This window comes from Procambarus clarkii, chromosome 90, assembly GCF_040958095.1.
Source record: "Procambarus clarkii isolate CNS0578487 chromosome 90, FALCON_Pclarkii_2.0, whole genome shotgun sequence".
Lineage (NCBI taxonomy): Eukaryota > Metazoa > Arthropoda > Malacostraca > Decapoda > Cambaridae > Procambarus > Procambarus clarkii.
The window spans coordinates 13,048,861-13,076,265 of NC_091239.1; the positions used below are offsets into that span (position 1 = coordinate 13,048,861).

At 43.8% G+C, this 27,405-nt stretch overlaps 1 protein-coding gene and 1 long non-coding RNA gene across 2 annotated transcripts in view; both read right to left on the reverse strand.

Annotated features, from left to right (window-relative positions):
• Positions 1 to 1,368: 1,368 nt before the first annotated feature.
• Positions 1,369 to 4,975, reverse strand: LOC138359264 (uncharacterized). The gene is made up of 4 exons (XR_011225885.1): positions 4,661 to 4,975; positions 4,286 to 4,374; positions 2,586 to 2,687; positions 1,369 to 2,038 (listed from the first exon to the last, which is right to left on the reverse strand). It is a non-coding gene; the product is annotated as an uncharacterized lncRNA (long non-coding RNA).
• Positions 4,976 to 20,995: 16,020 nt separating this feature from the next.
• The window catches only part of LOC123746561 (SMC5-SMC6 complex localization factor protein 1), a 58,423-nt gene continuing 52,013 nt past the window's right edge, over positions 20,996 to 27,405 (reverse strand). Inside the window, 2 exon segments of the mRNA XM_069318355.1 lie at positions 20,996 to 23,578; positions 25,057 to 25,163. Of these exon segments, the coding sequence (XP_069174456.1) occupies positions 23,048 to 23,578; positions 25,057 to 25,163 (638 nt within the window). The 3' untranslated portion in view covers positions 20,996 to 23,047.

The following is a 27,405-nucleotide window of genomic DNA, read 5'->3' on the forward strand; positions in this document are numbered from 1 at the left end:
TGGCCAAACATGAAACGGCATCAACCAAAAATTGAAGCCACCCGTGAAGGAGAGCCCATTCATCACCCTCACACCAAACACTTATATCAGAAACAAACACCAGAAAACATGCCACAAGGAAGGGAGGAAAGGACACCATTGACGCAAACCACACAAACTACTCAGGACACACAAATAGTACTAATAGTAGTACTCACAACAATACCTTGGGGCACATCTTCACACTGCAGAAAACAGGCAGACACAGTGGCACCAAGCCGGACTCGAAAGATACGACGAGACAAAACTTTCAACGAACACAGCATATTGCGTATGAAGTTGGTGGTAATATCCCTGTCTCAAAGTCCTCTCATAAGCATTTTCAACGACGACAACAACAACCCAGCTCTTCGCAGCAAAACAACTACGAATATACACCTCAAAGTTCACCAGGACATCACTCGTGCTGCACCACTTGCAAAACCTATTTTCACGCAGAGATATACGTGGTGATGCTGTTCAAACAACAACATCACACAGACATTTAACATACGCTCAAACACCTTACAAACTACTCGTGAGGCCAATAGCGCGGAACTCATTTGGGAACGTACACAAACACCCGGGTTTCCCAATACAGAGTACAACGGCATACAAGCCTCAAAAAAGGACCACGATTACAACACCTCGTTATGCACATTCAATAACAATACGTGCACGGAGCCACATGGCAAACCATCTCAATTAACGTCATCGCAGCCCGCTGCCCTACGGCCGGGGCGCACACATTTTCAAAAATAGACAAAGCATCCTTATAGGCAAGGCGGACAAAACTGTCGAAATCTAAAGGATAACATTAAACAACACACTTACGAACGAGTCGCCAACATGACAACCACACATAACAAAAGTGCGAACACACTTCCGTGTGCCCTGGAAGCAACAGCGAGGGATACACCTGAGGGCAGCGTTGAAGACACTCAAACGACGAGGCCGCGAGGAACACGCACAGACCAGACTGCCACCTACGGAACGAAACAGGAGTGCGCAAACAAAAACGAAACGAGGATGGCCAAATCATCACTGTTATCGAGGTCATCAAAAACCTACCACGTCAATTCTAAGTACACGCACGACGAGCAGACACAAATATCCACACAGCAAAGGGTGCGAGTCCAAGAGTCCACACGACTGCCCTCACCACAATTCACAACAGATAAACGAAGCGACGACGAACGGTTCAAAAACAACGTCTCGGGTCTTTGTCACAACATCACCCGACACCGTTCATTTATACAAAATATAACCACCCCCTCTGGCAAGGAGTCCAGGACGTCCTTAACATCAGTAAGGGAAACGGACATTTCCAGGGAGATAAATGGAACAGACTGTATACCATTTACAAACAAACACAACACTGCCATCAGAACAATGGATAGGGGACGAAACAAGTACGGGGACGAACGAAATAACACCAGTACAGTTATGGGCCCAACCAAAAGCTGGGGGGGAGGGGGTGAAACTATTAAAAGGAAAAGGGCCCTGACAAAATTGGTAAACGCAGCAGCAGGAGCATAAGGCTGTAAAAGGACAGAGGACTGACCTACACAGCTGCCCACCAAGCCCCCTCACGGCGACAACCAGCCCCACACACTGAAAGGGTTTCACAACAAACACATTTTGCCCCATCTATCATGGGAACACTGTTTCAGGACATACTACTTAACGCCACAAATACATTATTCTCGCTCACTACGACTACATTATGATCTCAACATTAAATGCAACTCTGTAACACACTCCGCTTCCACCTAACAAATGAGATTTAAACTATTCAATTTCACATTCATCTTTACTAGTGTACACATTATTCATTCAGGAACAAAATTCTCTAATGTATCTTCATATCTTCGCCAATCTCAACTCCTTTCAGTTCTTCACGGTGTGGGTCGCGTCATCCTTGTCTTCAACACTTCTTGCACATCAGCCTCTGCTTCCCTTGTACGTCAAAGTCCGCTGGGTACGATCTCCTCCACCAATAAACCATGATCTCCAAAATCTATAAAACACAACTTTCGTTTTTATTTGGTTATTAATCTATCATTCCTTAACCTATCCATTTAAATACATCATTTGTATTTCAATTATATATATATATTCTACAAATACCACACCTTAACCTTGTTTTCTTTTATACACTAAAGGATCAACCACTTTCACGTCTGCTTTACATTTATATCAATTTTCACTTCATATTTAACAAACTTTTCCCATGTTACATTTTTATACCTACTTTCTTCCCTACACTCCATATTTTTGTTATGATTCCCTACAACTAAGTATTCATTTATGATTCCCAATTTTTCCTTTATTTTGGCCCACACCTATTCACTTACCATTCCTTCATCACACATCTACTGCCCTCTATGACCACAGTAACGACGCGCCTTTAACCAAGCCCCCCCCCCCTCCAATTTTATAAATAATATTTTAAACTTAAATCCATACTGAACTTTAGATATGCAGTTGGTCGAGTTATTAATCAAACTATATGCTCAACGACTCTGCACTACAATAAACATTTACAACATTACATTCTTTCGTACCTTGTATGGAACACGTCAACTTCCACCTTCAACACTTGCAGGTCTCTCCCTAAACTACCTACACACCATGTTGTCCACGTCTCAGGTACTCAAGCCTCTCACCTGCGAAACGACATTATAAGATAACATTGTTCATAATGGTTAATACAAACAGTCCTTAGTTAATACAAACACTCCTTATCACCATTATTATATCTAATACACGCACATTTCTATAAACTACACAGGGGCTAACCATACCATAATGCAGACCAACGCCTCAACGAAACTATCCAATGGCACATCGTTATCAAACTAACATCCCTCTCCACTACCTGACAATGTCTGCCTCTTCCCAGCTAACCATATCCTGTCAGACAACTGTGTAAGCGCCTCTTCACCTGTATTTCACCATCTATGCATCTCTAGACCAATACCGTCTACCATTCACATATATACACACTCCAAGCCTTCAACACTTTTCAACCAGAATATAAATAATAACTGTTCCATCTACTCATTCTGGGTCTCATCACCTATAATGCTCAAACTACACCACATGCGTACATCACCATTTATATTTACAACACGTGGTGATTTAAGTGTTATGTACTACCTAACAATTTTTACGGGGTGGGGGGGGAAGATTTCAAGACATCTTTAGATTAACAGACTCGCCTCAAGGTCACGCCCTATTCCATTACTCTCGACCATCGCGATGCACACCAGCCGGTGTCGCCAAAAATAGATACTTCATCGTTCGCTTCCGGCAAGGCCAAACCTCTCAAAACGCTCACCACCTGGATATCAATAATATCTATCAACTTATCAAAACAAACATTTCCTATTATGCCCTACAACCATCTATGAACACTCAAATCGAAATTCATTACATTTTCGTCATTGTCAAACCAGTTTCTCTATCATTCTATAGTTCAACCTATAACTATTTCGATTTAAAATGTTATTTTAACACTAAGTTGGTACACACGAGGGAAAACAATACATAGCAACACATGTTCCACCTCCGACGAGTGCTACTTTTCTATAAATTACCATCAAACCGCAACTTGTTTCGCCACAAATGTCCAACTCCGTTAGTCCACAACCCACACACTTATCTATTGCATGCCGCATATCTACGTCCACCACGCCCTATCTTCATCACCTACATTTATTTACCTAGACATCGAGTGGGTGACACTTCACTACACACGACTGCGTTAGGCCCGGTACACTGGCCTTAGTGGCCACGTTAAGTACTCACTTTAACACCTGTGTAAGGTTGGGTTCAACACTTTACGTCCTTCATTATGAGGCTAACGTTTCCAAGTAACAACAATGTCATTACTTTCTTTAATTGCAGCCAATTCTCCCCCCAACATCCTACACTAAATTACATGTTAACTAATTTCACGTCATCGTTGACAAAATTACGCAATGATTACATCCCCTAAAATAGCACAAACACTAACTGACGATGTTACTTCAACTTCATTAATAACTAATTAAAGTTGACGTTATGAAAGTTATTAATGAATTCAAAATTACCTTCCTGTCACAACTTGCAAAACATGCTATTTGAATAACTACTGTCCGCCGCATCAACGTGACATTCAAATCCCAACAATTATAAACACGCTCACCTTTACTACAGTGTAAAGTGACCGAACCTACAACCTATCCCCACCAACATTCTATAACACTACTCCAACACTTACTGACAAGTCTTCACGAACACTTCACTTGAAGCGTGTCCCTGTGTTCTTCCAGACAGCCAAGGGGTCCCTGCCAATCTGTCCGGTATTACCTGCAACAAAGCAACAGTTATCTGATATCAATTATTCATTCATCCCTATATACCTTTAATTCAAACATGTACTTTCACTAGACTATTTTCATGTAGCTGCTCATTTCAAGTGACACTTTTAAACACTGATCAAACCTCCATAGTCAAAGCGTTTTGCAGCTGTTACCTCTGGCATTGACACCCTCTGAGCAGCTAATACTGTTAACCACTTCACTCTCACTTTACCCTATCTTAATCAAATATTACCATGCCTATAACTTAAACTAGGTATTCATTAACTACTTGCCTTAAACTCATACCTCCATATCGGCTAACTCGAGTAGCACATCTGCCAACAACTTCTGCTCGCCACTGTCTGACTTCAATCATCGGTCAACCACTGGTTCCATCACAATGGGGGTGTCTCCGCCACATTCCTAACTCACCAGTCGCCTCATTTCACGCGATACCTCGTCTTCCAACCATTGCCTCGTTCAATAACAATACCACTGAAATAATTCAAAATACAATTCAATACATTTATAAATATATATTACTACTGATTAGCGATCAGGAATAAAATTATCTGCCTATATATATATATATATATATATATATATATATATATATATATATATATATATATATATATATATATATATATATATATATATATATAGCCTCCCCAAAGAGGGTATATATATATATATACGGCAGCAGTAAAATATATATTTTTGACCCTATGTATTGGCGTTTTGCGGGTGTACAATATGAGTGTAAGCTAGGGGATCTGTCAGCCCTAGCGACCCCAAAGGGTAACGGGGTACCAGCTCAGAGTAACATCACGCCCTAACACTAACTTGTACACCACAACTATGCCAATACTGGGGCCAAAATAACGTTCCGTCGAGCCTCACCCACCAAGTCGACTCAACAGCCAATCACCTTTCGATTTTTTACTTGACGTCACTTCTCGCAAGCTCTACTCTCATTGGTCGGCTCCAGCTAATTGCATACTCTAGTCATTCATGACAATTATATATTGGAACTCAAATATATACACCTATAAGTATACCCAATGTATGAGAAACATACATATAACAAATCTATGAGAAACAATGTTTCACTTTACACTTAAAAATGATGACTTTGGATTACTTATTATTATTTAAGTATTATTATAATGATTAAATATTACCAATACTTATTCAAGCTACAAGTACAGTACAACAAAGTACAGTATAGTATAGTACAGTACACTTCCGTACGCTAACATACATTACACTACTATACATTACAGTACTCTACAATATAGTTCCGTACGCTACAATACAGTACTATACATTACAATAAAGTACACTACCGTACCATACAGAACAGCCAACGGTACACTACTCTACAGTACAATACAGAACAGTACAGTACCGTATAGTACACTACAGTAAAGTGGAGTACAGTACCGTACAGTACCCTACATAACACTACAGTACACTACAGGGTACAGTAACCTACACTGCAGTACAGTACCGTACAGTACAGTATACACTACAGTATTGTACAGTACCGTACACTACAGTCAAGGGTACAATACAATACACTACATTAATGTACGCTACAGGGTACACTACAGTCAAATATAATACACTACAGTAAAGTACTCTACACTACAATATACAAGAGTACACTACGATATACTACGCTATACTACTGTACAGGATACATTTCACTACAGTCCAGTGCAATACAGTTCACCACAAAACAGTACAGTACACTACACTACCGTACACTATAATACTCTACAGTATACTTGAGTACAACGTACAGTACACTACAATACCGTACAGTACAGTCATGTACAATACTGTATTGTACACAGTACACTACAATACCGTACAGTACAGTCATTTACAATACTGTATTGTACACACTACACTACACCGTACATTTCAGTACACTACAATACAACTAACGTCAACTACACGAAATTACAGTACTATACAATTACGTACACTACACTACACGGTAAAGTACAGTATACTACAGTACTGTACTCTACTGAACACTTCCGCACAGTATTGCATACTGCAGTACAGTACACTGCATTATTGCATAGTATAGTACAATACCGTACAGTGCAGTACACAACCGCACACGGCACTCCAGTACACTACTCTATACTACACAAAAGTACAGTATGGTACAGTACAATATGCTACCCAATCAAACAGTATAATGCAGTGCAGTACAGTATAATACAGTACGGTACACTGCACTACAAAATAATGCACTACAGAGCAGTACAGTACACTATAGGACACTCCAGTACACTACTCTATACTACACAAAAGTACAGTATGGTACAGTACAATATGCTACCGATTCAAACAGTATAATGCAGTACACTACACTACGGTACACTGCACTACAAAACAGTACACTGCAGTACAGTACAATGCACTACATTACACTATAGGACACAACACTACACTACCGTACACTCACACTTCGTTACTCATTCGCTGGCCAGGCCTTGAGCTGAGAGGATGTGCGCGTCTCCTCTCCCTCTTTGGGTCAAGTCCCTCGTCACCAACCTTGTGCTGTGATCGCCAAGGCGGTATCGTCACAATACTACTGTGCTGCTGAGTGGTTCAACACTGTTGCATAAGTCACTAGTATCAAGGGAACCCTAGAGTGAACTAGGGAGTGGCCCCTGAGGTCAAAGGCAGGCTATCTAGCCTGCCCCCTCCGCTCCCTTAGGGGAGCCTACCAAACATTAGTGTTTGATGCATTGCTGGTGCTAATAACACAGCATCACCTGTACAGTGTACCTGGGACTCACTGTAAGACTCTCTAGCAAGAACCACAGAGCATCTACAGCGTCAGGCAACAAACAGCAAGGAGAGTTGTGGGATCGTAATCTGTCCCCCACGGACCTCTGACCCTTGCGGTTACAGCGCTGACCCAACGGTCCCCCCTATCCCTTCCCTGGCAGGAGGTTGACACCCGCCAACACTACAATGATGCCACCTTTGTACAGAGCACCTGTACATTCCTAGTTATAAGACTTATCTTCCCCACTTTCTCTTATTCTTCTCATTTCGCCATTTCAACAGGTCAAGTGGAACGGTCCAGTGGCCCATGCGGTTACCTGTAAAATCTGGGGTGCCACTTGACTTGGGCATCTGTTCACCCTTGTAGCAGGGTTAGGCTGTCTTAGGGGACATTCTGTCCACACATAGGAGAATAAGTCACTGAGGGCTGCCCTCTGCGAGTCCCAACCAACCAAGTGGAATATTCAAGTGTTTATCCAAGTCGTCTGAGCACTCTCAAACCCACTGAGAGTGCTCTTCCCCTCAGAGCAGGTTTATGACTGTTGGCGCTGATGACTGGTAAGGCTTGCTGCTTGCCCTGCCATTTGTCATGTTATTCATCAGCACATGGTTATAAATGGTATTAACCAGGTATCGGACGAGGTTACAGCAACAATTAATGCCGCCTGAAGAAGCAGGTATGGAGGAGGTAGCTGCTGGACCCTCAGGGCTCTCCCCTACCGTGACCAGTGACAATGTCACCCCACCACCCAGTGATGGGTTTGTGGAGGTGCTAAGTAACAGCCAGAGAAGGAAACAAGGACCATCGACTTCCTTTGATATTACATATTTACATCTTATTTTGTTATGAAATTATATTTTTTCAGAGTAAAATTATGTCTTCTCATTTTGTGCATCCAGCATCCACATTATAGTGAGTAAATATACCATATTACTTCATTGCTTACGTAATGCTAGGAAGGTTTGAGTAGCTTTGGGTCTTTAGTGGACAGAATCTCCAATAGATGGGGCGAGAGTCGCCCCATCTCTCTCGACCGGGCGGGACTCGAAACTTAAATTACAATTGCTATATCATTGGTCTCCAACATGATATATTTTCTTGATCAAGTATTTTTCCTTTCATCCACTGGGAGGGGGAGTTCTGTAGCGAGTAGATTATCCCAATAATATACTCGCTCCAAATGCATTGTTAATATTCCTGTCAACCTTTGGAGATGAATGAGGTGAGGTGTTGCCCGAGCATATAAGCAGCAGAATAGCAAACATTAACTAGTCTACTTTCAAGTGTGGTCTAGAGCAGACACTTGCAAGATACTGTACCGACGCTCAGTGCGCTCAACTCACACCAAAGTATCACCTGTGTACTTCTGTATATTCGACCAAATATATATATAGTATCTTAGTGTCTGTGTTTGTTTGTCACCATACTTTACGTAACAATAGAACAGTTACAGACGAGCGATGAAAACTGCCACTTTTATACAACTACAAATATCTTCGGTTTTACTTTAAATATTTGTTTGGTAGAGGTTTTACATATAGATCCCGTTTCTGTCTTTCTTCTGACCAATAAATAATTTTGGTTTAATCAGTTATCAAGATGTTTTCAACAATATTCTTTCAGCGTTCGTCTTTTCCAACTTGGGCGACCCTTTTGGAAGCGCGATACTTGGGTTAACCCATCCTATAGTTGGCTCTGTTTCCAACTGGGGTTCGAATATCCACACTGCAGTGGAAGGGGGGGGGGGGGGTTTCCTCAGTGTACACACGACAGCCAGACGGATACCGACAGCCTAACGGGTATCAACAGCCTACCTGATATCGACAGCTAGAAAGGTATCGATAGCCACAGGTATCGGCAGGCTAACTGGTATCGACAGTGTACCTTATATTGACAGGTAAATGGGTATCAACAGCCAGATGGATATTGACAACCTACATAATATCGACAGCGTACCAGATATTGACAGCCAGATGGGTATCAATGGCCTTGCTGGTATCGACAGCCTAACTGGTAACAACAGCCAGGTGGTTATTGACAGCCTAACTGGTATTGACAACTTACCTAATATCGACAGCTAGATGGTTATCAACTACCTAATATCGACAGCCAAACAGGTATTGACAGCCTAACTGGTATCGACAGCCAGACAGGTATCAACAGCCTACCTGATATTGACAGCCAGATGGGTATCGACAGCCCAACATCACTTGCAGTTTCCCACTGCATAGCCAGAGATATTGACAGCCATATAGATATCGACAGCCTAAGTGATATCGACAGCCAGGCATCAATTGGTGTTTCTCTGCATAGCCAGATATCTGGCTAACAATATGTCTAGGTAAAGATATCTTCCTGTATTTGTAATGTTATAAAAACACATTTCTATTATCTATTTTTTATATCTCAATATTTACAAAATAAACATTTTCCCATTTGTACTCTATAAAAATCTTATTAACCTATATCTCTTCTATATGTCAACTGTACCATATCATTGAAATAGTTACTTTTTGATATTTGGTAACCTACTGAACATACACAAACCATCACACAGCTGCATACAAACATGTGGGGCAAGTCTTATGTTCAAACTTCCTATGCATGTTGCACCGACAGCAAGAAATGTCGCCTTCCATCAATGGTTTTGACATCTTTACAATCACTGGGAATCTTGTACTTATGAACCTTCTGATATAATACTGTACCTTTATAACATAACATTTCTACAATATAATCATACTATATTAACCCAAAGGCCAATAACCCGAGTGGCCTCAACGAGAACAGGAAGCCAGCAGCTTGTCTGCTTGCAAATCGGGAAGGGGGGGAGGGTTCTTAATAAATTTATAGGTCTCGATAAACCCCCCCTCCCTCCAAATAGTATATACTATCCTACCAATAATTCTGAGCCAATATTCTTACACAATCATACATTTTCAATGATCATTATATAAATTTCCTCATCTATCTAGTTATCCACAAGCCCTTAATATGAATGGCAACATGCGAACATTGACAACTATTTTGTCCCACGATAAAACTGGAGCATTTACATAAAACAAATATTGCTGTTGACTGTATGCTATACTTTACATGTTATTACTTTTCATGGACACCATTTGATGTCTTGAAAGTACCTACTGCATACACATTTGAAATAGGCACATTAATAACTTGTGTAATAGCAATTTACACAGTTGTAAATTATATCCTTGCTTAACATTACCGTAGCATAGAAAAGGCCTAAAAAAAAATCCTATTATACATATATAGGGCAAATAATACAGGTACATTTACATTTTTGTCTTGAGCAAGGCTTTTAGGCTCATTTATAACTCGTGTACTGTACTCGGGAATGGAATTAACAGTACACATTGTACCTATTTGAAAAAAACAAAACCAAAATCCCCTATACTGTCATAATAGCATAATTTTTCTCGCCTAAGGGTGCATGCAGCTCACGCCTCTACGTGCTCCCTTATCAAGGGAGGAATTAAGCAACGGGGATGGCAGGAAGGGATGGCCCCCTTTCTGCCATCCCCTTTACTGTGCATCTAGTTTCTTCAACCATTTCCATCACTGACTAAATGGCACATACACCAAAGCACAAGTCCATTTATCAATATTGAAACTGGAATATTATAGACATAAGCTATTGTTTTAGTACCGATAAATACTGCTACTGTCCTGCAAATATCAGCATTTCTAATCTCAATATTTTTAATACTGTTTACACAATTTTCATAAAAAGGTCACCAGAGCAATTACAAAATTCAATTTCTCACGTACAAGAAGGAAATTACAATAGCTACAATGTTCAATTACAGAATATACAATTTTTCCCCAAATATTTACTAACCTTATTACAATATTTCTATCCCCTCAACACACGATCATGCTAAAATACATCATTACCTCGTACCGAGTCAAATATGTATATATACAGTATACACTCACTGTACACAATACAAAACACTCAAAGCTTTTCAAAAAAAAAAAAAAAATCATTAGCTTGAGCTACCTCATCCCTTTGTGTGTATTTTACCTCAATAAACTTATTTCAATTTCAATTTCAAACACTCTACTTTTCCCCAGTGATATCATGCACTAATACCAACACCTGCACCATGAACATTATCCATAAGCTCTGGATGCTGGCTCAATCCTGCCATCATAGGGGACAAGATTCAATAGCATATATGCAAACATTCTCACTATGTAGGTTCCAATTACTATTCACATCAGCACACATTTTTTCCAATTTCAAGTATTAAAACATTATTCAATAAAAGTAAATTACAATGTTTTGTTACAAAACATTGTAAAGTCTAGGAAATATATTCTCTACCTGAAAGAACATAAAAACCCCCCCATTTTTACTATAATACGGTATATTTGGTTGAAAGATTTGTATTTGGTCAAACTACTAAGTAGATTAAAAGTAATTATCAAAAGACACCAAGCCGGGAAGATTATGTAGCATCGTCAATGTTACAGGAGATTCGGAGGGCATCAAGTATCAATAAGGATGCCAACACGAGAACAAAAGCGCCCAAGACAAGTGATATCAAAGGTATCGGATTAACCACACACTCTACTGACGAATAAATGACCACAAGGGACAGTTGGGAATCTACACAAACCACCTGAAAATTAGGACATTCAACAAGGAGATGCACGAATGTAAGATAAGGTAATTATCAAAAGGAGGCACCAAACTGGAAGGCTATGTAGCACCATCAAAGTGCAAAATAATCAGAGGGCGCTAAATATCACCAAGGATGCAAATACGAGAACAGAAACGCATAAGGCGAACGATATCAAAAGTATCCGATTCACCAACAATTCTATCGAGGGACAAGTAGACTGCGAGGGACAGTCGAAAAGCAAGACACACACTCGTCCTGGAAATCAGAACATTCAACAAGGATATGCACAACTGTAAGAGGGACAACACAATTTGGACAATAAGGAGCAGGGCGGCGCTCCATTAAGTGACCGTGAGTTAAGCGAGTATGGCCAATTTCCTGACCACCAATATGGCTGGGAACCCAGCCATATTGGTGGTCAGGAAAAACAACAAAGTAGCCCACACTGTTTGCAGACTTAGACCCATCGGTGAAGATGGAAAGAGTGGGAGTGCGAACAAAAGTGTTCAAGGAAAAGGTGTTTCAGAACCGTAGGAGGGGTAAAAGTTTTAGTGATGCAGGTCAAGGACGTACAAAACGTTGGAAGGGGGACTCTCCACGGAGGCAAGGAAGGAACAATACGACGAGAAACATGAGCCGTTGCTAGAGCCGTTTCCCAACGCCGGTTACAGTGGCAGGAAGAAGGCCACAGGGGACACAATGCTTAAGAGTACGCAGTTTGTTACCAACAACAGAACACCAATAACCCTGCCAACGGGAAAGGACGGAGGAATGAATAACCGGGTAAAAGACGGAATAAGGAATACCTTCACAGGAGATGGGACAAGAACAGATAGCTTCCCAAGCGGCAGCATCTGCACACACATTTAAAGAAACACCAATATGGCTGGGAACCCAGCAAAACTCTACGGATTTAAATTTACTAGAGATAAGAAACAGCCAATGTTAAATCTCCATGACCACCGGATGGACAGGATTAAAGGACCTGAGAGCCATGAGGGCACTATGAGAGTCAACTACAATCACAAAGGAGGATTGACAACGAGAAAGCAGGAGACCGAGAGAAGAAAGAATAGCATAAAGTTCCGCTGTGAAGATGCTAGTCTCTGAAGGGAGGCGACACACACAATTGTGGTCATGAAAAAAACAGTAGCCAACACCATCCACAGACTTAGACCCATCGGTGAAGATGGAAATGGAGCAGGAGTGTGAAGAAAAGTGCTCAAGGAAAAGGCGTTTCAGAACTCTAGGAGGGGTAAAAGCTTTAGTGATCCGGGTCAGGGAAGTACAAAAATTTTAGAAGGGGGACTCTCCACGGGGGGCAAGGAAGGAACAATACGAGGAGACACATTAGAAATACAAATGGAAAGAGTCCTGTAAGCGAGACAGCCGGTGAAGAGGAACAGGAGCTACAGGAGGGGTAAGAGTCAAAGCACGACAGAGGCGAGAGGAACGATGTTGCAAGGACCGTGCCAAATAATGAAGACAATAGCGATCATGGGGGTCCTGGAGAGATATGAAGCCAGTGTCAACATACAAGCTGAGGGCAGGAGTCGAACGAAAGGCACCAGAGCTGAGGCACAACCCAGCATGGTGCAAAGCATCAAGATGGCGAAAAGCAGGAGGAGGAGCAGACGAGTAAGCAGGGCAACCACAATCGAGTTTAGACAGGATGAGAGAGGAGCGTGCGTCTATTTGCCCCCCCCCCACCCAACAAATATGGGACAAAACCTTAAGGAGGGCAAGGACCTTATAGCATTCAGCTCAGAGGTAAGCGATATGGGGCAACCAAGACAAACGAGTGTCAAAGATTAACCCCAAAAGCTTAGCGGAATCCCTGTACACAAGGGGATGACCATAAAGTGACAAAGAAGGACGAAGAATGACATGCTTCCGAGTAAAAGTCATAACACAAGTCTTAGACGTAGAGAACTTGAAGCCATGATCCGTGGCCCAAGACGACACGGCATCAATCACATTGACATGAATAAGCTCACCAGAATTCAGGAGAAAGAAGAGAGGGACAAGAGGTTCAACAAGACAGCCTCGGGTATTTGTATGGATATCACCCCGGGGGGGGGGGGGGGGGGGGGGGATATCAAGTAAAAATCACCTAAAAGGAGAACAGGCTTCAGCAAAAAGTCTCAAAGGCACTTAAGATCAGGAAGAGGAATAGGAACATATGGAGGGAGATAAATTGAAAAAAAATGGTATATAATTTATTCACAAAGACACAAGTGGTAGCGGAATAAACATTTGAAAAAGGGGGACAAAAATCGATCATTCCAGATTAATAGAGCAGTCGAGTTAACGTTACCATAAAAAGCTGGAGGGGAGGAGAGAAACGAATAACCATGGAATTGACCAGGACGACTACCATGCAATGGTTAATACACACACAGATGAAAACTGCAAGATCAAAAGATGCTGTTCTTTAAAATTAGTATAAAAGCCAGTGAGGAACGGCTATATCAAGAAGACAAAATAAATTAGAGGAATGAGCCAAAGGGTACAACTAGACAAGATCAGAGAAATCCGGGTTGAAAGCACAAGTCAGCAGAGTTGATTGACGCCAAGAAGGCTGCGATAAGGAGCACAGACGAGTCAACAGGGTCCGTTGAGGAACAAGACACTGGGAAGAAGTGGTCATGGGACTCAGGCTGAGTACAGACCGTAACAGCAGCATGCTCAGGGGCAACATCAGAGCTAGGACAACAGGAACTCCTATAGCAAGCTCCAATGGCCCCCCACTATTGACACGAGTAAAGCTGCAGCAACAAGAACAGGGGGGGATGGAGTGGGGCAAGGACTAACTCTTCCCCACTGCGGAGTATTACTAAAAACTAAACACTCGTAATGCTGACATTTTCTATACATTGGCCTCGAAGGTTAGATGGGTTGCTTTGGTTTGTACATTTCTGGTTGGCCAAGTAAGTAAGTAATTATCAAAAGAAGGCACCAAACCGGGAAGGCTATGTAGCACCATCAAATACGCAAAATAATCAGAGGGCGCTAAATATCACCAAGGATGCCAATACGAGAACAAAAACGCATAAGGCGAACGATATCAAAAGTATCCGAGTCACCAAGAATTCTATCGAGGGACAGGTGACCGCGAGGGGCGGTCGGAAAGCAAGACACACGCTCGTCCTGGAAGTCAGGACATTCAAGAAGGACATGCACGACCGTAAGAGGGACAATGCAACTAGGACAATAAGGAGCAGGGCGGCGCTCCATCAAGTGACCATGGGTTAAGCGAGTATGGCCAATACGCAACCTCGCCAGAGCTGTTTCCCACCGCCGGTTACGGTGGAAGGAGGACGGCCACGAGGAAACACAACATTTAACAGTACGTAGCTTGTTACCAGTAACAGACAACCAAGAAGCCTGCCAACGGGTAAGGACTGAGGAATGGATAACCGGGTAAAAGTCGGAATACGGAATGCCTTTGCGAGAGATGGGACAAGAGCGGACAGCTTCCTTGGCAGCAGCATCCGCACGCTCATTTAGAGACACACCAATATGGCTGGGAACCCAACAAAACTCAACCGACTTAAATTTACTGTGAACGAGAAACAGCCAATGCTGGATCTCGACAACTACTGGATGAACCGGATTAAAGGACCCGAGAGCCATGAGGGCACTACGAGAGTCAACAACAACCACAAAGGAAGACTGACAACGAGAAAGCAGGAGACGAAGAGCATAGAGAATAGCATAAAGTTCCGCTGTAAACATGCTAGTCTCCGGAGGCAAGCGACACATATAAGTGCGATCAGGAAAAACAACAGAGTAGCCAACACCGTCCGCTGACTTAGACCCATCGGTGAAGACAGAAACGGAGCGGGAGTGAGAAGAAAAGTGCTCGAGGAAAAGGCGTTTTAGAACCGTAGGAGGGGTAAAAGCTTTAGTGATACGGGTCAAGGATGTACAAAACAGCGGAAGAGGGACCCTCCACGGGGGCAAAGAAGGAACAACACGAGGAGAAACATCAGAAATACGAACGGAAAGAGAATCCTGTAGGCGAGATAACCGGACAGAAAGAGGGAGGTGGTGAAGAGGAACAGGAACCGCAGGAGGGGTAAAAGTTAAAGCACGACAGAGGCGAGAGGAAGGATGTTGCAAGGACCGCGCAAGATAGCGAAGACAGTAGCGATCACGGCGGTCCTGGAGAGACAGGAAGCCAGTGTCAACATACAAGCTAAGGATGGGAGTCGAACGAAAGGCACCAGAACTGAGGCGCAACCCAGTATGGTGCAAAGCATCAAGACGGCGAAGAGTAGAAGGAGAAGCAGACGAGTAAGCAGGGCAACCATAATCGAGCTTAGACAGGACGAGAGAGGAATGTAAAGCAAGGAGAGAGCGCCTATCTGCCCCCCAAGAAGTATGGGACAAGACCCGAAGGAGGGTAAGGGCCTTAGAGCACTCAACACGGAGGTAAGAGATATGGGGAGACCAAGACAAACGAGTGTCAAGGAATAACCCCAAAAGCTTCGCGGAATCTTTGTATTCAAGGGGATGACCATAAAGTGACAAAGAGGGACGAAGAACAACCCGTTTCCGCGTAAAAGTCATGGCACAAGTCTTAGAAGTAGAGAACTTGAAGCCATGACCTGTGGCCCAAGACGACACGGCATCAATTGCAAGTTGAAGCCGGCGTTGAAGGAGAGGCGAATCATCACCCTGACAACAAAGGGTAAGATCATCGACATAGAGAGCGGAGAAGACACCAGAAGGAAGAGAGGAAAGAAGACCATTGAGGGCAACCAGAAAGAGTAGTGCTCAGAACACTACCCTGGGGCACACCTTCGTATTGCTGAAAAGAGGGAGAGAGAGCGGTACCAAGGCGCACCCGAAAGGAACGACGAGAGAGGAAGCTGCGGAGAAAGAGAGGGAGATGACCACGAAGGCCAAAAGAATGAAGTTGAGATAGGATATGATAACGCCAAGTGGTGTCGTAAGCCTTTTCTAGGTCAAAAAGGACGGCAACAACGGAGGTCTTCGCAGCAAAAGCAGTACGAATATAGACCTCCAAGTTCACCAGGACATCTGTCGTGCTGCGGCACTTGCGGAAACCAAATTGAGAAGGGGAGAGGTGGTGATGGTGTTCCAGGAACCACATCAGACGAACGTTAACCATACGTTCAAAGAGTTTGCAGACACAACTTGTGAGAGCAATAGGGCGAAAGTCCTTAGGGGAAGTACCCAGAGACCCCGGTTTGCGAACAGGGAGGACAACGGCATCGAGCCAGTCCTCAGGGACTGACGACGACTCCCAGATCCGATTATACAGACTCAGTAAATACTGAGACGTGCTCGGAGGGAGATGGCGAAGCATCTCATAATGAATACCATCGGAGCCCGCCGCCGTAGAACCGCAGAGGGCCAGCGCAGACCGAAGTTCAGAGAGAGAGAAGGGATCATTATAGGGAAGCTGAAGATGAGTGCAGAAATCTAAAGGACGAGACTCAAGCACAGGTTTACGAAGAAGGAAAGATTGGGGAAGATGAAGACCAGAGCTAACAGAAGAAAAGTGGGAACCCAGTTCGGAAGCGACCTGCAACGGGTCCGCCACAAGAGTATCATGGAGGTGAAGGACCGGTGAAACATCGGGAACGAACTTACCCGCTATCTTGCGGATACGCTTCCAGATCTGGGCCAGAGGGGTTTCGGACGTAATTGTTGAGACATAAGATGCCCAACATTCACGTTTAGCCGTACGGATGGCCCTACGGGCCACCGCACTCGCTTTCCGAAAGAAAAGAAAAGAATCGGTCGTCTGCCTACGGCGGTGCTTCTTCCAGGCTGCACGCTTACAGCGGACAGCCCGAGCACAGTCCGCATTCCACCAGGGAACGCACTTCCGTGGACCCCGAGAGGAAGAGCGAGGAATAGAGCGGAGGGCAGCGTCGAAGACAGTGTCATGAAAAAGGAGGAGAGCGCGAGAGAGGGGCAGAAGGGAGAGGTCAGAGAGAGTAGCACTGAGGGAAAATAGGGTCCAGTCCGCCTTAGCAAACTGCCACCTAGGGAAAGAGAGGGAAGGGCGAAAAGAGAAAAAGGAAACAAGGATGGGGAAATGATCACTTCCATGGAGGTCATCAAGAACCTGCCACGTGAAATCTAAGTAAAGAGAAGAAGAGCAGAGAGAAAGATCAAGACAAGAAAGGGTGCGAGTTCAAGAGTCCAAATGAGTGGGCTCACCAGAATTCAGAAGAGACAGGGAAGAAGAGAGGAGAAACGGCTCAAGGAGGCGACCCCGGGTATTCGTCAGAACGTCACCCCAAAGAGAATGACGACAATTGAAGTCACCCAGCAGGAGCACAGGCTCCGGCAAGGAGTCTAGGAGGTGTTTCAAATCAGGAAGAGAGAGCGGGACACTCGGGGGGAGATAAATGGAACAAACTGTGTACCATTTCCCCACAAAGATACGAGCAGCAGAACAATGGAGAGGCGAAGGAAAAAGTAAAGGAACAAAGGGAACATCAGCCCGAATCAAGAGAGCAGAAGAATTAGAAGCCCCAGCAATGGCTGGGGGGGGGGAGAGAAAGGAATAGCCACGAAAACGACCAGGACGAGCACCAAGCATTGGCTCCTGGAGACAGACACAAAGGGGCGAAAACCGCGAAACCAGAAGTTGGAGTTTGAGGAAATTGGCGTAATAACCTCGAACGTTCCATTGAAGAATGGACAACGACGAGAAGAGAAAGGACAAAAACAGAGAACAAGGAAGAAACAAAGGCGAAAGACCAACAGAGCACGTTAAAGAATATCAGGGTCGGGATCAGGGTCAGCAAAGTCAGGGTTAGGGGGCATGGGTAAACTGAGCAAAGACGGAGGGAAGGAAACGGGAGAACAGATCAGAGGTGGGCGGGCAGGGTCCGGAGGAGGAGGAGGAGGAGACAACGGAGAGGAGCAGTCAAGGACAGCAGCAGGAAGAGGGGGAGTAGAAAGAGGGGAGCACACCCCAGCAAGAGCAGCAACCGAAAGGGAAGCAGGGGCCAAAGAAACCTCCATAGCAGGAACAGGGGGCGCAAGCACTGAAACGGGAGGGGAAGGAGCAACAGAGCCAGAAGGAGGAGCTGAGGAAGAAAGCGAAGCCTTCTTACCCGCCGGGGAAGAACAAGGAGAGGAGCCAGGCTTACGCTTCTGACTTAAAGAGACCGGTGTCCCAGCAACTACGTACCGGGCAACGGATTCCAGTGTCTCAACAGGAGAAGCCGAACGAGAGCACACACGACGGCCGTTAGGAGAGCGATGGACATCCGCCCGCACCGACAGGCGGTGGGGAGAGCCGATAGATGGAGGAAGAGGATGGGAAGGAGGATCGGAGGGGGACGAGGAAGAAGACACAGAAGACACGACAGACCGGGTAGAAGGAAGGGGAACCCCAGACAGAGGACCAGGAGGAGGATCCTTCGGGAGAGAACCCAAAGGGACAGAGGAGGGGGCAGTGGGCGCATCAGGGTCCAAGGCCCGGAAACGGTTGTGAGTCTGAGGAAGGCGGGAAGGACGAGGAGAGGAAGAGCGCAACACGCGAGCATAAGAGATATTAGCATAAGGCGGGAGCCGGCGAACCTGGCGCCTCGCCTCAGGAAAAGATAAACGCTCCCGGTGCTTCAAGTTGAGGACGGCTGCCTCAAGCTTGTAATGGACACACGCACGGGAGAAGGTAGGATGGGCCTCACCGCAGTTGAGGCAACGAGCCTGGGGAGAAGCGCACTCCGACTTAGAGTGACCTTCGCCACCACACAAAGGACAGAGAGAGACAGTCCCGGAGCAGCGGAGGGCACCATGCCCAAACCTCCAGCACTTGTTGCAGAGCCGAGGAGAAGGAATGTACTCCTGGACAGAGCACCTGGCACCAGCAAGAATGACAGAGGGTGGAAGGGTCCTACCATCAAAGGTAATCTTCACAACCCGGAGGGGTTGACGGCGACTACCACGAGGGGGACGAGTAAACGTGTCCACCTGGAGAATAGAATGGCCCTGGGCAGCGAGGATATGTTGAATATCGTCGTGGCAGTCGCGCAGGTCCCGAACACCGGTCGCAACATGGGGCGGGAGCAAAATAGTGCCAACACTGGCATTCAACTGAGCGTTCTTCGAGACCCGAACGGGGGTCTCGCCAAGGCAGGATAAGGCAGCCAAGCGGGAAGCAGCATCCTGAGAAGGAGCAGCAACGACACGTGTACCGAGACGAGTGGGGTTGAAAGTAATGGAGGCATCCACGGAATCAATGAGATGTCGATGGAGGGAGAAATCGTCAGGAGGCGCAGAATCAAGAGGGAGGAGATCAAAATATTTGGCCCACGAAGCGGGACCAAACAAGGCTTGATAGGTAGCAGAACTGGAAGGAATCGAGCGAGGGCGGCCGTGACGAGGACGGCGGTGAGAACCTCCAGAGAGAGAGGGGTTAAAAGGCGCAGTAGTTACAACTAGAGAAGGAGCCGCGCCAGGGGACGAGGTAGTCACCACTGGGGGCTTGGGGCTCGACCCAACCACAGAGGAGGGAGGGGAGCCAGAGGAAGGAGTCAGATACGGACCGACTCGGGGGCTTGGTCGCCCACCCCACGAGCCTGAGAAGGTAAACCAGAAGAAGCCGAAGCAGGGGTAATCATCTTGACGAAAAGAAGAATTCACTCACGAATGTGCCCCCACACCCACCATGGAGCCACAATTAGAGGCAGGACACCCAACAAGAAGCTATCGCCGATCTTGTCGGGGCCTCCTAGGGGTGCGTCGCGAGTATACGCCCCACAAACGCCACCTTAAGAAACCGACAGTCCGTCGAGATCGGGTTCAGTGACGAAGTGGGGATTGACAATAAAATGTTCCCCTCGCTCTCGACGTCGGGTACTGCAGTTCTACGGGTGCATGAGTATGCCTCCTCAAGCACCCGGGCGTCAAAATAGAAGAAGTCCAAGGGAAGAACCAGAACGAGCAAAAGGTCGGCAGGAAACGGCAAGCAGATAGGAGAAGAGGGGGGAGAAAAACGAAACAGAAGGAAAAGGAAAAGATGCCCAGCAGAATTGGAGAGGACGGCAGCAGGAGCACAAGGCTAGAAAAGGACAGAGGACTGTCCCAAGGAGCATCACACTCCGGCAGCCGCCCACTAAGCCCCCACACGGCGACAACGAGCTGAGCGGGGAGGGGGTCTGGTTGGCCAAAACACCCATTTTTTTTTACAGGCTGACAAACCAAGAAAATGGGCTACCCAATCAAAGCAGAAGCAAGATTTTGCTGTACTGCGTAAGTGAAGATGGGAGGAAGAATAGAGAAATAAGTGATCTGATTAACACTTTCGCGCTAACCGGACTCACTGACGAGTCCTGTTTCGTCTAACGCTACCGCATAGTGGACATAAAGTTATGTCCTCTTAAAATATTTGTATAAAATTCAATTTTTATCCGATTTACTTTGGGTTTGTTTCAAACTGCGCGCCATGAAGCTCTCTTTCTCACCATTAGGCTGCATGCTACAATAAGTTCATGAAAGGTGTGGACCACTTCGATCAAATGGTATTATGTCCCAAACGGGTTGCAGGTGGGTGACTTTAGCCGTTTATACTGGTAATGCTTCCCCCATAGCATGTATTATATGCATATGTCTGTTTAGGGAATTTTATTCCGATCAATGTACAACCAAAAATAACTGTCTGCAACAAGTATAAACTTGACAAACATAACAAAAGTAAAAACATTTCGTGTGTGTTTGACGCTCACTGATATGTTCCAGCGTCGTTTTATATTTGGCGCTATTCTATCTTACGCTTTGTTGATCTTTTTTACCTATGGGCTCATAGAACATTCTATTGCGAACACTGACACAAAAATGAATGACGTACATAGAAAATTAATGTCATGAGAGTGAAATAAGTATAAACTTTCAAAGCGCCGTGCGTCGTCCCGTCACCGATACCGGGTAACAATTTCAACACTTCCCACACTCTTGCGGGCGGGCCGCATCATTATTCTACGCTTATATTCATATCACCGTGTTGGGAATTTCATTGCGAGTCCATTGATACCAAAATTAACGCTGTAGAACAAGTGTGGAGGTGATAACAATCCCAAGAGTAAAAACATTTTGTTGCTGTTGGGCGCTCACGGCGAGTCATCTTCGTAGTTATTTATTTGGTGCTGGTATCCCTATACGTTTCGTGACCTTTTTTTTACTGATGTTCTTCTAGAGAATTTTATTGCGAACACGTTGGTACCAAAATGAAATACGTAGCTCAAGAACTAAGGTCAGGAGAGTAAAGAGAGTATACACATTTTATTTTTACGCTTACGCGGCAAAACGCCGTGAACACTTACGGTTGGCTGCCTGACCTTCGCGGAGAGCGCGAAAGTGTTAAATATTAAAGATAGGTAAACGCTCAACACGGAGGAACCGGGAATCTTACAGAGGAAGTTGTAAGCCTAGGAAAACATCTAATAGTTAAATATTTACTTGACATCTACATACCATTTAATGGATTTATTTCACATCACAATTATCTAAAAATGCTAAAAGCTTTAAAAACAGTACACCTCACAACTCCTGAAAGATGTATGTATGTATGTATGTATGTTAAAGTGAAATACTAAATGTTGGAACAAAGTATCTTTGATATCGCTACAAAATCCTGCCAATCTCTAGAACCAATACATATTAAGTACATAAAGGCACTTAAGTAAGTGCCTTACCTTTGCAAGTTCACCTTGCAAAGGTAAGTTCATCTTTGTAAGTTCAACATTCATAGAATTATAATTGCGCAAAAAAATAATTTACCAACATAAAATATTGGAGGCGAGGCAAATATTGCTTCATTACCTCCGTCAACGGCTGTAAACAAAGTAACTGCAATTATTACGCTTCTAATGCAAACAAAATGCTTATATACTTTGATGACCAAATACTTTTATTCCCTTTCCAGTCAATTCAAATATATGGTATATATATTTATATATATATATATTCTTAGAAAATTTTCATCTTCAAGAATAATAAAAAGCAATAGAAGGAAATATCAAAGAAATTCTTTTAGAAATGAAGATTTCTAGCAAAACAAGTCCCAATTTTATCTAGATACAGTATATACATAACTTAAGTCACTTATTTAAAAATAATATTAATACTGTATAATGAAAAGTAAGGCAACCATTTATCATTAGTATTCTCTAAGGTTAGAGAAGAAACAGGTACACTGAAGTCGACAACAACAATTCTCACAAAAAGATGAACTTGAGCGCTTCATCGAAATCCGTGTCATCCTTAGCAGGCTTTGTTGACTGATCTCTGTATGTCACCAAGTTCAACTTAAAGTGTTCAAACATTGAGTCACTCAAGGCTCTTTCCGCGGAGGAAGGCGTTGTAACTTGACAAAACAAACTTTTACCTCTGGCACTTGACAATTTATCATCGTATATTCTACTAACATTCTCTTGCTTATCGGTACTGCACATTTCAAGGTCCCTAGTCTTAGTGGCACCAGAAGAATCTACCACTCTCTTATCATTAACCTGCAAGATGTTTGAATGTGGCTGATCTATCATCTTATTCTTACAAAACATCTCAATTTCCTTTATTATGCCATATCGCAGAAATCTAGTGCCAGAAACTTCCAAATAGCTGTTAACATATGTAAGGATAAATTTCATCTGGTCGTCAAGGTTGGGAAGAAAGCCATTTGGGTTGTTAAGCCCTGAGGTAATAACTGCCATTTTACTGAACTTTTCGAAGCCACTCTTCTTACCAGCCTACGGAAGAACAAAAAAAAATTATCAATTACAAAATCAGTCAATATAACGAACCACAAGCAATGTCTCTTGACTGAAATGACACAAATGCAAAATATCACAAGTCCAATTCTAATGATAAGCCTCCCAAATTGAATGCAAATTCCAAGAGGCGAGACAAATGGCTTAACAAAAAGATATATGCAATATAGGAACACAACCCACACGTATGAAATGAAAATGACGAGGAGAGTCCAGGACGGACGGAAACGTTGTCACTTTCATTTTGTGTATTCCCTTCAGCAATGTTATTGTGACAATCTCTGTAAAGATTTATATTAACACAATACTCTACCAGCACACCACCAGGACATTACAAGACAATTAGTTAATGAAAGACGGAATGAAAATTCAGTCATATATATTACAGTACGTATCCTACATCATTCATTTACAAGTACTTATGTATAATTTCATCTTTATCTTCATCAAAACTGCTTTATATCTATATACATCTATGTTGACCAGACCACATACTAGAAAGTGAAGGGATGACGACGTTTCGGTCCATCCTGGATCATTCTCAAGTCGATTTCGGTCCAGAACGGACCGAAACGTCGTCGTCCCTTCACTTTCTAGTGTGTGGTCTGGTCAACATACTTCAGTCACGTTATTGTGACTCATCGCCTGCATATACATCTATAATGTCTCTGGAAACTTCCTATTCTTGTGGGGAAGGGGGGGGGAAGTGCCTTTATTCAGGTTTCTCAAGGCATTTCAAATGTATGTCTTCATTTAAATATAGTACAGTACTGTATCAAGGACAAATGACTGACGAACTGAAATCTAATCTTAGGCTGCATGAAGCAGTGGGCCACTGCCTATGGACAGTGCTTGAGGCTACATGTGATGCTCTAGTGTGGAATGTTAGGTGAATTGGTCTACCTTGTCTCTACCTTGTATAGCTTCCGGGGATCAACATGCCCCAGTGGCCCAGTCTCCGACTAGGCCTCCCAGTTAGTCGTCTGGTCACCCAGGCTGTTGGACGCAACTGCTTGCAGTCCAACGTATGAATTATGGCCTGGTTGATCAGGCTATTTGATAGGGAATATATTTTCCTGAATAGTGTTTTCCAAAGATGCGAGGAAAAGTATCAGATACCAAAGCATGGTAGTCTATGTCTGTACACCAGTTCGATTGACGGTTGAGAGGCGGGACCAAAGAGCCAAAGCTCAACCCCCCGCAACCACAACTAGGCGAGTACGTCCTCAACTCTTAAAGGAGGGACCAGTGTTCAATCCCCAGGTAGGACAGAAATGGCTGGGCATGTTACCTTTCACCTGATGCATCTGTTTACCTAGTTGTTAAATAGGTACATTGGGAGTAAAGCCAACTGATTGTGGGCTTGCATTCTGGGGAATGTCAGTGGTTAGCCTAATGGAACCTTAATAAGTTTAAACTGCAGGCTTCCTGTCCCTGACAATGCATTTTATTTTTACCTGAGATGTCCTTTTGTATGACTTCAACAGCTGCCGCATTTCTTCAGTCTTTGCTAAATCTCCCGGAGTAATGCCATTGACAGTTTTATCCTTTAGCAAACTAACACCTGCAAAAATTGTATCATGAAATAATCATCTTTTATAGCAATATTTATCTCCAATTTCTGTACAACTTACAGTATATACCCATCACACTAACTCTCACACACATACACCACACTCGGCACACACACACACACCTGACCTGGAGGTTGATATCATGCCAGACCTGTCCCCTGAAGCTCATATCAAGAGGATAACATCAGCAGCATATGCCAGGTTGGCTAACATAAGAACGGCCTTTAGAAACTTGTGTAAGGAATCTTTCAGAACATTATATACCACATATGTCAGACCAATCCTGGAGTATGCGGCTCCAGCATGGAGTCCACATCTAGTCAAGCATAAGACTAAACTGGAAAAGGCTCAAAGGTTTGCCACCAGACTAGTACCCGAGCTGAGAGGTATGAGCTACGAGGAGAGACTACGGGAATTGAACCTCACTTCGTTGGAAGACAGAAGAGTTAGGGGGGACATGATCACCACATTCAAGATTCTCAAGGGAATCGACAGGGTTGATAAAGACAGGCTATTTAACACAAGGGGCACACGCACACGGGGACACAGGTGGAAACTGAGTGCCCAAATGAGCCACAGAGATATTAGCAAAGAACTTTTTTAGTGTCAGAGTGGTTGACAAATGGAATGCATTAGGAAGCAATGTGGTGGAGGCTGACTACATACACAGTTTCAAGTGTAGATATGATGGAGCCCAATAGGCTCAGGAACCTGTACACCTGTTGATTGACGGATTGAGAGGCGGGACCAAAGAGCCAGAGCTCAACCCCCGCAAGCACAACTAGGTGAGTACAACTAGGTGAGTACACACTTAAAATACTTTATACATAAACAGACAAGAAGAAGAGGAAACTTACAGCATAATCAACCCATGATTCATCAGACTGCAAGCAGTAACATCTAACAGCCTGGTTGATCACACTACCAACTACAAGACCTGGTCACAGTTGTCTGAGACTGGGCTGCAAGGGCTCTGATCCTCTAAACCACCTCAAGAAACCCCAAATTTCCTCCCAGGTATCAGTAGACTGAGGAGGGAGCCAATGAATAAATCCACAAGGGCCGTGATGAGTGTTCGAACTTAACGTCCAGGATGATGCCAGACGCGCCTTAACCCTTAAGCTGCTAAGGGGTCCTGAGGAGATTTACACCCGTGCACAAGAAAAAAAAATTCTAACAAATTATTTCATCTTCTAAAAATGTTAATAGTGTGTTCCCTGAGCACGGAAAAAATAAAAAATAAATCGTAGACGACATATTTTGGCCGCAGTAGACCGAGGAATTCTGGCAAAAAGTGGGCGTTGACAGAGCGGTCGTCAGAGCCGGTCAGCGTCACCCGCGCTGACAGGTGGGAGTTGCCACAAAGATATTATTACCTAATTATTTCAATGTGTCTGATTTTTTCTTAGTTTTTTTTTGCAGTAATATTATTCAATAGTGTGTAGTGTGATATATTTATATAATAAAAGGGGTAAATCATCGCTATACTCAAAAGTATGGTGTGCATATTAGTGATTCATTTATTATGTTCATAAAACAATAAACAAATAGTTTTGCTGTTATTACACTCTATACACAGGTTATATATAAGTACTGTATCTGCATGTTTTGTTCACCATAATGAACCACTAAGTTGTTATTGCGAGTCGAAAAGCAACGAGGAGTGACCTCCACACACCAGCCAACCACTCGTTGCCACTCCCTCAACAATGCCTCAGCTCGCCCACTTTCTCCTCCCACCATCCTGTTTTATATTTTATTCACAATATACAGACATTATATATAAGTATCTACATGTTTTCTTCACCACAACTGTACAGCTAAGCTGATAAAGTTAGTTGAGGCACTAAGAGTCGTCGCTATACACAGTCAGCTGGCGGCTCCCTCACTCTTTCAAGGTCACACGCACTAAATTTTCTCCCCCAACAATACCGTTTGTGGTGTTATTACATTATATACAGACATTATATATAAGTATCTATATGTTTTGTTCACCACAACTGTATAACTAAGCTGATATAGTTAGTTCAGGCACTAAGAGACATCGCTACACAGTCAGCTGGCGGCTGCCTCCCGCACTCATTCAAGTTCACACGCACTATAATTTCTCCCCCAACAATACCATTTGTGGTGTTATTTCACTATATACAGACGTTATATACAAGTATCTATATGTTTTGTTCACCACAACTGTACAACTAAGCTAATATAGTTAGTTCAGGCACTAAGAGT